This window comes from Crotalus tigris, unplaced genomic scaffold (genome assembly GCF_016545835.1).
Source record: "Crotalus tigris isolate CLP2741 ecotype Arizona unplaced genomic scaffold, ASM1654583v1 scf7180000018092.420879, whole genome shotgun sequence".
Classification (NCBI taxonomy): Eukaryota; Metazoa; Chordata; class Lepidosauria; order Squamata; family Viperidae; genus Crotalus; species Crotalus tigris.
In genome coordinates, this window is record NW_024096818.1 from 249,435 (window position 1) to 262,082 (window position 12,648).

General features: G+C 48.6%; 1 protein-coding gene across 2 annotated transcripts; it reads left to right on the forward strand.

Annotated features, from left to right (window-relative positions):
• The first annotated feature begins 2,068 nt into the window (after positions 1–2,068).
• Positions 2,069–12,428, forward strand: LOC120309906 (GTPase IMAP family member 9-like). 2 transcript variants are annotated; one of them, XM_039347601.1, is made up of 4 exons: positions 2,069–2,535; positions 7,852–7,968; positions 8,098–8,757; positions 11,773–12,428. In XM_039347601.1, exons 2-4 carry the CDS (start codon positions 7,950–7,952, stop codon positions 12,363–12,365), a joined length of 1,272 nt encoding a protein of 423 aa, XP_039203535.1. In that variant the 5' UTR covers positions 2,069–2,535; positions 7,852–7,949; the 3' UTR covers positions 12,366–12,428. The 2 variants fall into 2 exon arrangements, with proteins under 2 accessions (XP_039203535.1, XP_039203534.1); XM_039347600.1 differs by lacking the exon at positions 2,069–2,535 and having other exon boundaries at positions 7,501–7,968.
• The last annotated feature ends 220 nt before the right edge of the window (positions 12,429–12,648 follow it).

The following is a 12,648-nucleotide window of genomic DNA, read 5'->3' on the forward strand; positions in this document are numbered from 1 at the left end:
GGGCGGAGAGACTGGGGGAGGGGAGGGGCGCTCTGGGGAGAAAAAGCGGAGGCTTCCAGGAAGAGTCTGGGCCGCCTTTTGTCCGGAATCTCCAGCTCGAGCCTGGGGGTTCGACTAGATGACCTCTAAGATGCCTTCCAACTGTTATTTTGCCGGTCTCTAAGAGTCGCCTGCTCTAGCAGGGGGGGTGGACTAAATGACCTCCGAGGTGCCTCCCTACTCTCTTATTTTGTATTTTGCTGCTTCAGCCGGGGGCTAGACTAGATGACCTCCAAGATCCCTCCCAACGCTGTCCCTCTATGATTCTGTCAGGGTCTCCTGCTCGAGTAGCGGGGCTGGACTGGATGACCTCCGACGTCCCTTCCTACTCGCCTATTTTGTAAGGGTCTCCCTGCTTGAGCAAACGGTTGTACTAGATGACCTCCGAGGTCCCTTCCCACTCCATTATTCGATGACTCCGTACGGGTCTCCTGCTCAAGCAGGGGGCTCGACTAGAAGAGCTCTAAGAGACCTTCCAACTGTCATTTTGCGGTTCTGTAACGGTGTCCTGCTCTAGCGGGGGGGTGGACTAGATGACCTCCGAGGTGCCCTCCTACTCTCTTATTTCGTGAGGGTCTCCTGCTGGAGCCGGGGGTTGGACCAGATGACCTCCAAGGTCCCTTCCAGCCGTGCAATTCTCTGAGGGTCTCCTGCTCGAGCAGGGGGTTGGGCTGGATGACCTCCAAGGTCCCTTCCAGCTCTGTTCCGATGGAAAGGCTGCTGGGAGGAGGCGGGGGGGGGGAAGGGGAGAAGGGGGGGAGGCGACCCAGCCCGAAGCGGCCGTTGTGCGATTAATAAACCCGGAGGAAAAAATAGCCCGTTTCCTGTGGCTGGTCGGGGGGGAGCGGGAGGGGGGAGGAGGGGGTCGTTCTGGCTCTCGCTTTCCTTTCGATCACGTGATTTCCAGGCAGCGCCGCCGCCCGGAGACTTTCGCTTTCCTCCGCTATTCAGATGCAGCTTCCTTCCCGAGGGGGGGAGGGAGGGAGGGGAGGGGCGGGGCCTCCAGGTAGGGGGGAGGGAGAGAGCTGGGGAAGGGTCGCAGATGGGGCGGCCCAAAGGCAAGGGGGAGACTTGCGGGGGGTGGGGGGGCTCCGAGGAGAAAAAGCGGATGAGTCCGGAACCGCCTTTTATCCGGAAATCGCCAGCTAGAGCAGGGGGTTGGGCTAGATGACCTCCGAGGTCCTTTCCAACTGTCCTTCTAGGATTGTGTCTGGGTCTCCTGCTGGAGCAGGGGGTTGGACTAGATGACCTCCACAGTCCCTTCCAACTGTCCTTCTTTGATTCTGTCCGGGTCTCCTGCTCCAGCAGGGGGTTGGACTAGATGTCCTCCGAGGTCCCTTCTGTAACTCATTGTATGATTCTGGGAGGGTCTCCTGCTGGAGCAGGGGGTTGGACTAGATGTCCTCCGAGGTCCCTTCCAACTGTCCTTCTAGGATTCTGTCCGGGTCTCCTGCTCCAGCAGGGGGTTGGACTAGATGGCCTCCGAGGTCCCTTCCAACTGTCCTTCTAGGATTCTGTCTCCTGCTCCATCAGGGGGTTGGACTAGATGTCCTCCGAGGTCCCTTCTGTAACTCATTGTATGATTCTGGGAGGGTCTCCTGCTGGAGCAGGGGGTTGGACTAGATGTCCTCCGAGGTCCCTTCCAACTGTCCTTCTAGGATTCTGTCCGGGTCTCCTGCTCCAGCAGGGGGTTGGACTAGATGGCCTCCGAGGTCCCTTCCAACTGTCCTTCTAGGATTCTGTCTCCTGCTCCATCAGGGGGTTGGACTAGATGTCCTCCGAGGTCCCTTCTGTAACTCATTGTATGATTCTGGGAGGGTCTCCTGCTGGAGCAGGGGGTTGGACTAGATGTCCTCCGAGGTACCTTCCGACTCTCCTTCTAGGATTGTGTCCGGGTCTCCTGCTCCAGCAGGGGGTTGGGCACGGATCGTCCACCATGACCGGAAGCCTGGGAGCCCTCCCTCCCTAACTCCCTCCCTCCCTCCCCTACTGGCCACCTGCCAATCAACGTCTTCGGAGCGATCGCCGGGTGGATCCCGGAGCAGGAAGCCAAAAGGGAAAGCGAGGAACAGCGGAGGGGGGGGGAGACACACACACACACACACACACACACCCACACACCCTTGTCCCTCCTGCGCCCAGGTGGGGTCCGGACAAGATCCCAGGTGGGTGGCTGCGTTTGACGCCCCCGGTTGGTTCCTGGGATCCACCGGCGGCTCAGCTGGAAGATCCGAAGATCTCTCCGCCTTTCGGGCGGCCGTGGAGCTCTTCTCCGGCCTGGCGGGGCTGCCTGCTTGGGATCTCAGATCCAGACTTCCCTCGGGATCTGCTTCCCGGCCCTCCCTGTCGGGGGATCTCCCCCCTCCCGCTGGGGTTCCCCTTTCCCCGTGGTCAAGGATCCACCCGCCGTTCAAAGGGCGAGGAGATCCGGCCGAGAGGCGGCCCGGGAGAGCAGCGGATCCAGCCGGCGGGGATCAATCGGATCCCTCCGTCCAGGTGAGACGCCCTCCCCTCCCCAGAAGCGCCAAGAGGGGGCCTGGCTGGGGCAGGAGAAGTGGGCGAAAGGCGAAGGGCTCTTCCGAGGGCATCCAGTCGGTCCTCGTTTCTGGGAGAGCCCCCCCGCCCAACGGGTGGGTGGGAGAGCCGAGACCCTCGTGTTAGGGGAGGGAAAGGGAGGGGAGAGGCTGTCAGAGGGGGAGGGGGGGAGGGAGGGAGGGGGCTCAACGGGTGGAGCTGGATAGCCGAGATCCTAAGGCGGGGAAGCGGAGGGCTGAATCCCTCGGGATCCCCTCCCTCCGTCTCTGCAAAGGAAGGCCGAGGAAGGAGGGGGAGGGAGAGGGAGGGGGCTTCCCAATAAGTGGGGCACAGAAGCACCTCTTCTCTTCTCTTCTCTTCTCTTCTCTTCTCTTCATTATTTTCCATTTTCCATTCTCTCTTCTCTTCTCTTCATTCCATTCCATTTTCCATTTTCCATTCTCTTCTCTTCTCTTCTCTTCTCTTCATTCCATTCCATTTTCCATTCTCTCTTCTCTTCTCTTCTCTTCTCTTCTCTTCTCTTCTCTTCTCTTCTCTTCTCTTCTATTCCATTCCATTCCATATTTTCCATTCTGTTCTGTTCTGTTCTGTTCTATTCTATTCTATTCTCCATTCCATTCCATTTTCTATTCTATTCTATTCTATTCTATTCTATTCTATTCTATTCTATTCTATTCTATTCTATTCTATATTTTTCATTCCATTCCATTTTCCATTCTATTCTATCTATTCTGTTCTGCTCTGTTCTGTTCTGTTCTGTTCTGTTCTATTCTATTCTATTCTATTCTATTCTATTCTATTCTATTCTATTCTCCATTCCATTCAATTTTCTATTCTATTCTATTCTATTCTATTCTATTCTATTCTATTCTATTCTATTCTATTCTATTCTATTCTAATGTTCCATTCTATTGTTCTGTTCTATTCTATTAATTCTCTATTTATTATATTCCTTTTCTATATTCTATTATATTCTATTCTTCATTCCTCTATTCCAATGATTCTCAACCTTTCTAATGCCGTGACCCCATAATACAGTTCCCCATTTTGTGGTGACCCCCAAGTGGGTGTGGCCATCAATAAGAGGGAGTAGGACAGCTAGGGAAAAGGGGAAAAAATGGCGGACAGCATGGTTTGGTGACCCCCGTGAAATGGTCATTCGACCCCAAGTGGGGTCCCGACCCACAGGTTGAGAACCACTGCTCTATTCTATTCTATTCTATTCTATTCTATTATTCTATTCTATTCTATTCTATTCTATTCTATTCTATTCTATTCTATTCTATTCTATTCTATTCTATTCCATTCCAGTCCAGTCCAGTCCAGTCCAGTCCATTCCATTCCATTCCATTCCATTCCATTCCATTCTATTCTATTCTATTCTATTCTATTCTATTCTATTGTTCTGTTCTATACTATTAATTCTCTATTCTATTATATTCCTTTTCTATATTCTATTATATTCTATTCTTCATTCCTCTATTCTGTTCTATTCTGTTCTGTTCTATTCTATTCTATTCTATTCTATTCTATTCTATTCTTTTTTTTAATAGAAAATTTTTTATTTTCCATTTATTCAACATATACAGCAAAATTCACTTTACAAAATAACCATAACCATAATCATAGGTGCCGCTTGCTCCTTCCCCCCACGCTGCATCCACCCTCTCTAATACCTTCCCCCCCTTCCCTCCTCCCCACCTACTCTCTTCCCCTCCCCTTCTCCTCTTACCATCCTACTTCCTCTCTTCACCTTCCTCTCCTCTCATCCCTCTCAAATACAGGAATACAGCGTAGGAGAAGTGCCCAAGCAGCATGTCTCTCGTAAATTACCATATCTATATTATCCTATTCTGCCTATTTACCCACTCTCCCACCCACCCACCCTCAACCCCCCCCCTCACTTCCCAGAGCAGAGTACAGGTTATTAATAACAAAATTAACAATATACAATAACAAAAAGAAAAAAGAAGAAAAAAAAGAAAAGAAAAAAAATCATACTTAGCCCTTAACTCCTCTTAAATTACATCATCATAAACAAGTCTGTTATACAACATTTACTATAAAATTTACTCATAAAATAAATGAAACTTTGTAGTCCCGTACTTCTTCTGAATATAATCTATCCATCTTCTCCATACAATAATATATCTTACTTGTGTATGATCCTTTAAATAAGCAGAAATTTTTGCCATTTCTGCAAAATTAGAAACTTTAGATATCCATTCTTCTAGAGTAGGCAACAAATCTTTCTTCCAATATGAACCTACTAGTAACCTTGCTGCAGTTAATAAATTCAACATTAAAATAGTTTCTTTGTCATCTAAATCCACAAAAATACCCAATAGGAATAATTGAGGAGTAAACTTTATCTTCCTTTTAAAAATCTTTTGAATATTCCACGAAATCATAATCCAAAAAGCCTTTACTTTTTTACAATTCCACCAAACATGAAAATATGTCGCATCTGTATTACCACATCTCCAACATTTGGGTTGTAAATTAAAGTACATACAAGATAATTTTTTAGGATCTAAATGCCACATATAAAACAGTTTATAAAAATTTTCCCTCAAATTTTGGGCTTGTCTAAATTTAACATTTCTGATCCAAATTATCTCCCATAAATCCAATGGGATCGGTTCCTGGATATTCTGAGCCCATTTAATCATACAGTCTTTAACCTAAAATAGAATAATAAAAATCTCTTGCCTTTGAAACTGTAGTTGATCTGTAACGTGTTCCATTATAATTCACTACTATTCCTCTTGGAATCTCCCATCTGAACTGGATTTGGCGATGTTTTAACTCATCAGACAAAAGGTGAAATCTTTTCTGCCTCTTAAAATTTTTGGACATATTTCTTTTAAAATTATCACATCTTGGGCTGCAATTTGAAACCTCTGTTTATAAAAAGCCTGTATAATTTCATTGCGAATAGATCTTCTGGAAAAATAAATGACCACATCTCTTGGTAGGTTTCTCTGTCTAGCAACCCGTGAGCTGACTCTAAAAAATTTTTCTATCTCATTCCCAACTGCTTCTGGTCTCCATCCAAGATTAAAAGCAATATCTTTAACAATAAGCATCTTTAAATCTTCCTGCATGTTTTCTTTCAATCCCCTGATGTGCAATGCAAACTCCATTTCTCTGTATTGTGAAATAGTTTGTTCATCCTGTGTAGATTCAATCTTGTTCTCCACTTCCTCCATTCTAGATTCCAGTCTTGTTTCATTTTCAGTCATCTCCTCCATTTTATCATCAATCCTTTCAATATGCAAAGCAAGACCTTGAAACGCAAATAATATATCCTCTCTGACTTCCTTATTTTTTTCTCCAATAATTCTTCTGTAATAGCCCTCTCTGCAATTATAAGGTCTTTTACCTCCTCTTTAATATCCAAAGCATTCATTTTTAAAGCTTCTTGTAAATCTTTAAGAGAAATTGCAGGAGGAGGGGAGGGTGGGGGTTACTTTGGTTTAGCCTGAGAAACAGGTTGAGTCATTGGAGAGGAGATAGAAGCTTTAGGAACTGAGACCAAACGTTTTGAAGCCATTCTCTTAAATTCAAAGGAGCAAAATTCTTGCCTCTATAATATCACAGTTCTTTAAATAATAATAATAGTAAAAAAGAGAAAAAAAAGGAAAAAGAGAAAAGAGGAACAAGATTCTTGACTCTATATTTGAAACATAAACTGTAACCAACTTTTAACTTTGTTGCAAAATCAAACAAGAAAGATAGTCGCCATTTTGCCTTTCACTTTCCCTTTCTTCTTCAAAAGGGGAAAGTAAACAATAAAAAGGGAGAAGATACTTGCAGGAGTTAAAGTCACAATCAATCCTAAATCCACTTTCTCCTGGTTTGCTCCGTCTGCATATAAATACTCACAAAGCCACCCAAAAAAGCAGATGTGGGAGCGGCGTCTTGCTTCGTCCCAGAACTTCAGAACAAAGACATCCTGGAGCGCAGAGTTGGCTTAGGCTCCGAGGGAGCTCTACCCTCCGATCTCCAAAATTATAGGGGATCCAGGGGAGCTCTTCCTCTACCTGAGTGGCTCTTCTCTTCCCTTTCTCCCAGGGAAGAGATTCAAGCCGTGGGACAGCTGATTATCAAAGTCTCGCCGGCTTTTACACGATCCGGGAACGAGCAGCTTCTAAGAAAGCCGCCATCATCGCGGCTTGATCCACCGGAAGTTATTCTATTCTATTCTATTCTATTCTATTCTATTCTATTCTATTCTATTCTATTCTATTCTATTCTATTCTATATTCTATATTCTATATTCTATATTCTTCATTCCATTCCATTTTCTATTCTCTATTCTATTCTATTCTATTCTATTCTATTCTATTCTATTCTATTCTATTCTATTCTATTCTATTCCATTCCATTCTATTCTATTCTATTCTATTCTATTCTATTCTATTCTAGACAGTCACTTGTCTGAGATGGTGTAGGACCTAGTTTCTCCTGCTCGAGCGCGGAGGCTGGACTAGATGACCTCCAAGGTCCCTTCCAGCTCTATTCTACTCTACCTCTGCCCAGCACAGAAACTGGAATACCGTCGGTGGGCGGCCACATGGGGGAGCTCCAGTTCTGCCTGTCTTCTCCAGCAACCCTTCTGCCGCCTTTGGGGGTCTGCGCGGGATGCCGGGGGAAGGCGTCCCTCTCCCCCAAACTCTCGACAGGGGTGGTCTTGACAAGAAGGACAGGTGGTCCTCAGCTTACCAGCCATAACTGAGGCCCAAGTTTACGTTGCTAAGGGAGGCTGCCCAGTTGGATGACATTTGAGGCCATGGTCACGAAAGGATGTGTCGTAAGACGAGGCCTTCCTGGGGAATCGCTGTATGGTTGTGAGAGAGGGGAACACTCCTGGAGGAGGAAGGAAAGGGGTCCAGGAAGGGGGTCCAGAAAAGGGGTGCAGGAAGAGGGTCTGGGAAAGGGGTCAAGGAAGAGAGTCCAGGAAGAGGGTCCAGGAAGGGGGTCCAGAAAAGGGGTCAAGAAAGAGGGTCTGGGAAAGGGATCCAGGAAGAATGTCCCAGAAGGGGCCCCAAGAAAGTGGTCATGGATGGGGGTCCAGGAAGAGAGTCCAGGAAAGGGGGTCAAGCAAAAGGGGGTCCAGGAAGGGCTGCGAACTGTCTCCTAGGTCAGTTCACTGGTGTGTCACTCAGTCTCCTGCATCCCCCAGCCGGTTCAGGAACAGGATGACTTGGCCTCAAGGGCCGTGGGGAGGGGGGGACTCTCTTTGCCCCCCCAATTCCCGCTTGTGTCTTCTAGGGGGGAACCTCCGAGCGAGGCAGCCTCTCCTTTGGCTCATCCCGTTTCGCCGTTCACGCAGCAACCCCCAAGATTGGCGCTGTGCGACTGGTCTGGAAATGGCTAGAAACCTCCGAGGTAAAGTCTTGGGCCCGGAGGGTGGAGGTGGAGGGGGGGTGGGATGGGGTAGGGGCGGGCACAGGGTGCGATGGCCGTACGCTGCCGACCGGGTCACCGTCTTGTTTCTTCTCCCCTTTGGGATTGCAGGGCCTGATCAGAGGATCGTCCTGGTGGGCAGCACCGGAAGTGGGAAAAGCGCGACGGGAAACACCATCCTGGGAAGAAACCTCTTTGAGTCTAGGTTGAGTGTTAGGTCATCAACAAAGATTTCCCAAAGGGAGGAGAGCCTGTGGAATGGCCGGAAGGTGGTGGTGGTGGATACGCCGGGCTTTTTCGACCCTGGGGTTCCAGAGTCCCAAACTGTGACGGAGCTCATGAAGTCTATGAAGTTTTGCACCCCGGGCCCCCACGTTATTCTGTGGGTCATGCGTATTGGCTATTTCACCCGGGAGGAGAAGGAGATGCTTCAGCTGGTCAAAGAGGTGTTCGGTCGCAAAGGCAAGAATTACCTGATCCTTTTGTTCACCCGCAAGGAGGACCTGGAAGGGGAGACGCTGGAGGAATTCATATCCAAAGAAAACGTCGCGCTTCGGGAACTGGTGGCCTACTGTGGGCACCGCTGCCTGGCCTTCAACAACAAGGCCAAAGGAGAAGAACGGGAGGCTCAGGTGGCCGAACTGATGCGGATGATCGATCAGCTCGTGTACAAGAACGGGGATGCGACTTGCTACACGGAGGACATGCTGAGGGCGGACATAAACCACTTCAAAGAAAGGCGTGGTCCGGAAATGGCTGGAAGCCTCCGAGGTAAAGTCTTGGGCCCGGGGGGTGGTGGTGGAGGGATGGTGGGATGGGGTAGGGGCGGGAACAGGGTGCGATGGCCGTACGCTGCCGACCGGGTCCCCGTCTTATTTCTTCTCCCCTTTGGGGTTGCAGGGCCTGATCAGAGGATCGTCCTGGTGGGCAGCACCGGAAGTGGGAAAAGGGCGACGGGAAACACCGTCCTGGGAAGCAACGTCTTTGAGTCTAGGTTGAGTTTTTGGTCACCAACAAAGACTTGCCAGAGGGAGGAGAGCCTGTGGAATGGCAGGAAGGTGGTGGTGGTGGATACGCCGGGCTTTTTCGACCCTGGGGTTCCAGAGTCCCAAACTGTCGCGGAGCTCGGGAAGTGTATGAGGTTTTGCACCCCGGGTCCTCACACTAGTCTGTGGGTCATGCGTCTTGGCCACTGCAAAATTGTACATTGCCTCCCAGTCGGCCTTGGGCAGGGCCAAGGCAGCGGGGGCCGTTCCCTCACTGTTTCCAGGGTGGCTTCGCAGGCGACATGAAACCACTTCGCGGGCCGCATCCAGACCCCGGGCCTCGGGTTTGACGTGTCTGGTATCGGGGGTACCTTTCTCAATAGTAGCAACTGGGAGAGGGACCTTGGAGTCTTAGTGCACAGTCCCTTAAATAGGAGCCAGCCGTGGGCTGCAGCTGCCAAAAAGGCCAACGCAGTGCTCGGCTGCCCCAACAGAGGGATAGAAGCAAGATCAGGTGAAGGGTTACTACCACTTTACAAGGCCTTGGTAAGGCCACCCTTGGAATCCGGCATCCAGTTTTGGTCCCCGCGATGTCAAAAAGATGTTGAGACTCTAGAAAGAGTGCAGAGAAGAGCAACAGGGATGATTAGGGGACTGGAGGCTAAAGCTTATAAGGAACGGCTGCTGGAATTGGGACTGTCTAGTTTAACGAAGAGAAGGACGAGGGGGGACAGGATAGCAGCGTTCCAATATCTCAGGGGCTGCCCCAAAGAAGAGGGAGTCAAGCTATTCTCCAAGGCGCCTGAAGGCAGGACAAGAAGCAACGGGTGGAAACTCAGCAAGGAGAGAAGCAACCCAGAACTAAGGAGAAACTTCCTGACAGTGAGAACAATTAACCCGTGGAACAACCTGCCTCCAGAAGCGGTGAATGCTCCAACACTGGAAGTTTTGAAGAAGAGACTGGACAGCCATTTGTCTGAAATGGTAAAGGGTTTCCTGCCTGAGCAGAGGGTTGGACTAGATGACCTCCAAGGTCCCTCCCACCTTCATTATTATTATTATTATTATTATTATTATTATTATTATTATTATTAAGAGACTGGACAGCCATTGGTCTGAAATGGTGTATGGTTTCCTGCCTGAGCAGGGGGTTGGACTAGATGACCTCCAAGGTCCCTTCCAACTTTATTATTATTATTATTATTATTATTATTATTATTATTATTATTATGAAGAGACTTGACAGCCATTGGTCTGAAATGGTGTATGGTTTCCTGCCTGAGCAGGGGGTTGGACTAGATGACCTCCAAGGTCCCTTCCAACTTTATTATTATATCAATCATCGCACAGTCAGCCAGATGTTCAGACTGGATTTGGCATTTTGTCTACCTATCGAGTCCTTACCCAGGACCTGGGATAGGCAGATGTGGATGTTTGATGGTATTACAGATATCGTCGCAGGATGGAAGCAGTTCCTAGCAAGGCCGCCTTTTGCAATTGACTAATAGCGAATTTGTCAATGCCAATGGTGTTCAAGTGGTGCTCCAGTTGTTTTGGGATTGCGCCCAAGGCGCCTACGACTATTGGTACTACCCTTGCTTGCTTTTGCCCCAGTCTTTCTATTTCTATTTGTAGGTCTTTGTATTTTGTTATCTTCTCCAGTTCTTTCTCTTCTATTCTGCTATCTCCAGGCACTGCCACGTCCACTATCCAGACTTTTTTGTCTTTCTTATCGACAATTGTTAAGTCTGGGGTGTTATGTTGCAGGTGCTTGTCTGTTTGAATTCTGAAGTCCCAGAGCAGTTTAATTTTATCATTTTCTATGACTTTCTCTATTTTATGATCCCACCAGTTTTTGCTTACAGGCAAATGATATTTTTTGCAGATCTTCCAATGCACCATTGTTGCTACTTTGTCATGCCGCTGCTTGTAACCAGTCTGTGCGATCTTCTTGCAACAGCTTACCAAGTGGTCCACTGTTTCTCCAGCTTCTTTGCATAGGCGGCACTTACTGTCTGTTGCTGTCTTCTCAATTTTGACTTTGTATGCATTTGTCCTTAAGGCTTGGTCTTGTGCAGCCAGAATTAGTCCCTCGGTCTCTTTCTTCAATTTTCCTGCTCTTAGCCATTGCCAGGTTTTATTATTATCTGCTTTCCCAGCTATTTTTTTCATGTATTGGCCATGTAGTGCTTTGTCTTCCCATGCCTCTATTCTGTTCTTCATTTGGTCTTTCTTGAAGGCCAGTTTGGTCTCTCCAGTAGTTAGTAAGCCTTCCTGATATACTAATTTCAGTGCATCTTCATCATTGTTCTTCAGATATTCTTCCAAAGCCATTTTTTCTTCTTCAACCATCTGATGTACTTGTAGCATTCCACGCCCACCTATTTGCCTTGGTAGATAAAGTCTATCAATGTCACTGCGTGGATGAAGGGCATGATTCATTGTCATTATTTTTCTAGTCTGCCTATCCATTGCTTTTAGTTCTGCTTGAGTCCAGTCCAAGGTCCCTTCCAACTTTATTATTATTATTATTATTATTATTATTATTATTATGGAATGATCCGACTGCCTCGGACTTTCCCCGCTGAACGACCTGGTCGTGTTGGGTCCGTCTCAGACTTTAAGTCAGGCTCACTTGCGTTCCTCTTGTCCCTCTCTCACCTTCCGGTGCCTCCCCCCCCCCCGGTCCCGTTACCGTTGTCCGGATGCAAACGAAGCTGCGTAGCGAGTCAGCCATAACAGACCGGCTACGATGGCCCGTACGCTGACTTTGTGTCTCTTCTCCCCTTTTGGGTTGTAGGGCTCGAACGGCGGATCGTCCTCGTGGGCAGAACCGGAAGTGGGAAAAGTGCGACGGGGAACACCATCCTGGGAAGGAAAGTCTTTGGGATGTCACCTAGGTCAGCTACAAAACGTTGCCAAAAGGAGGAGATGCTGTGGAACGGCAGGAGGATTGTGGTGGTCGATACGCCTGGCTTCCCGGACACCGGGCATCCAAACGCTGCCGACATGAGCGAGTGTCTGAAGTTATGCGGCCCGGGTCCCCACGTTATTCTCTGGGTCATGCGCCCCGACCGTGTCTCCCAGAAGGGGAAGGACGTGGAACGGCTGATCCCCGAGATCTTCCGAGAGAAAGGCAGGGATTATGTGATCCTCCTGTTCACCCACAAAGATCAGCGGGAAGGCGAACCGGCTGAAAATCAACCGGATCAAAAGGAATTCCTGGCCGGCTGGGAGAACCGCTGCCTGGCCTTTAACAACATGGCCGAAGGAGACGAACGGGAGGCTCAGGTGTACGAACTAATGAAGACGATTGACCGGGTCGTGTTTGAGAACGGAGACGCTCTTTATTACGGGGTGAGAAGTGGCTCCTCCTCCTGTCCTATCATCTAATTAACAGAATCTTGACAACGTCTCCCGTTCACTCCGGCTGGTGCCGAAGAGCATCAAGGCAAGGAGAGCCTTGAGGTTCTTTCTCACCTTTTCCTGTTTTCCCGAGCCGAATCTCTGTTTTCGGAACAGCTGCCTGGCATCTTTCTTCCTTCCTTCCGTCCTTTCTTCCGTCCTTCCTTCCTTCCTTTCTTCCGTCCTTCCTTCCATCCTTCCTTCCTTCCTTCCTTCCTTCCTTCCATCGGCCAACATGGATTCAGTTGGGAGGGCACTTCTGTTTCAACCA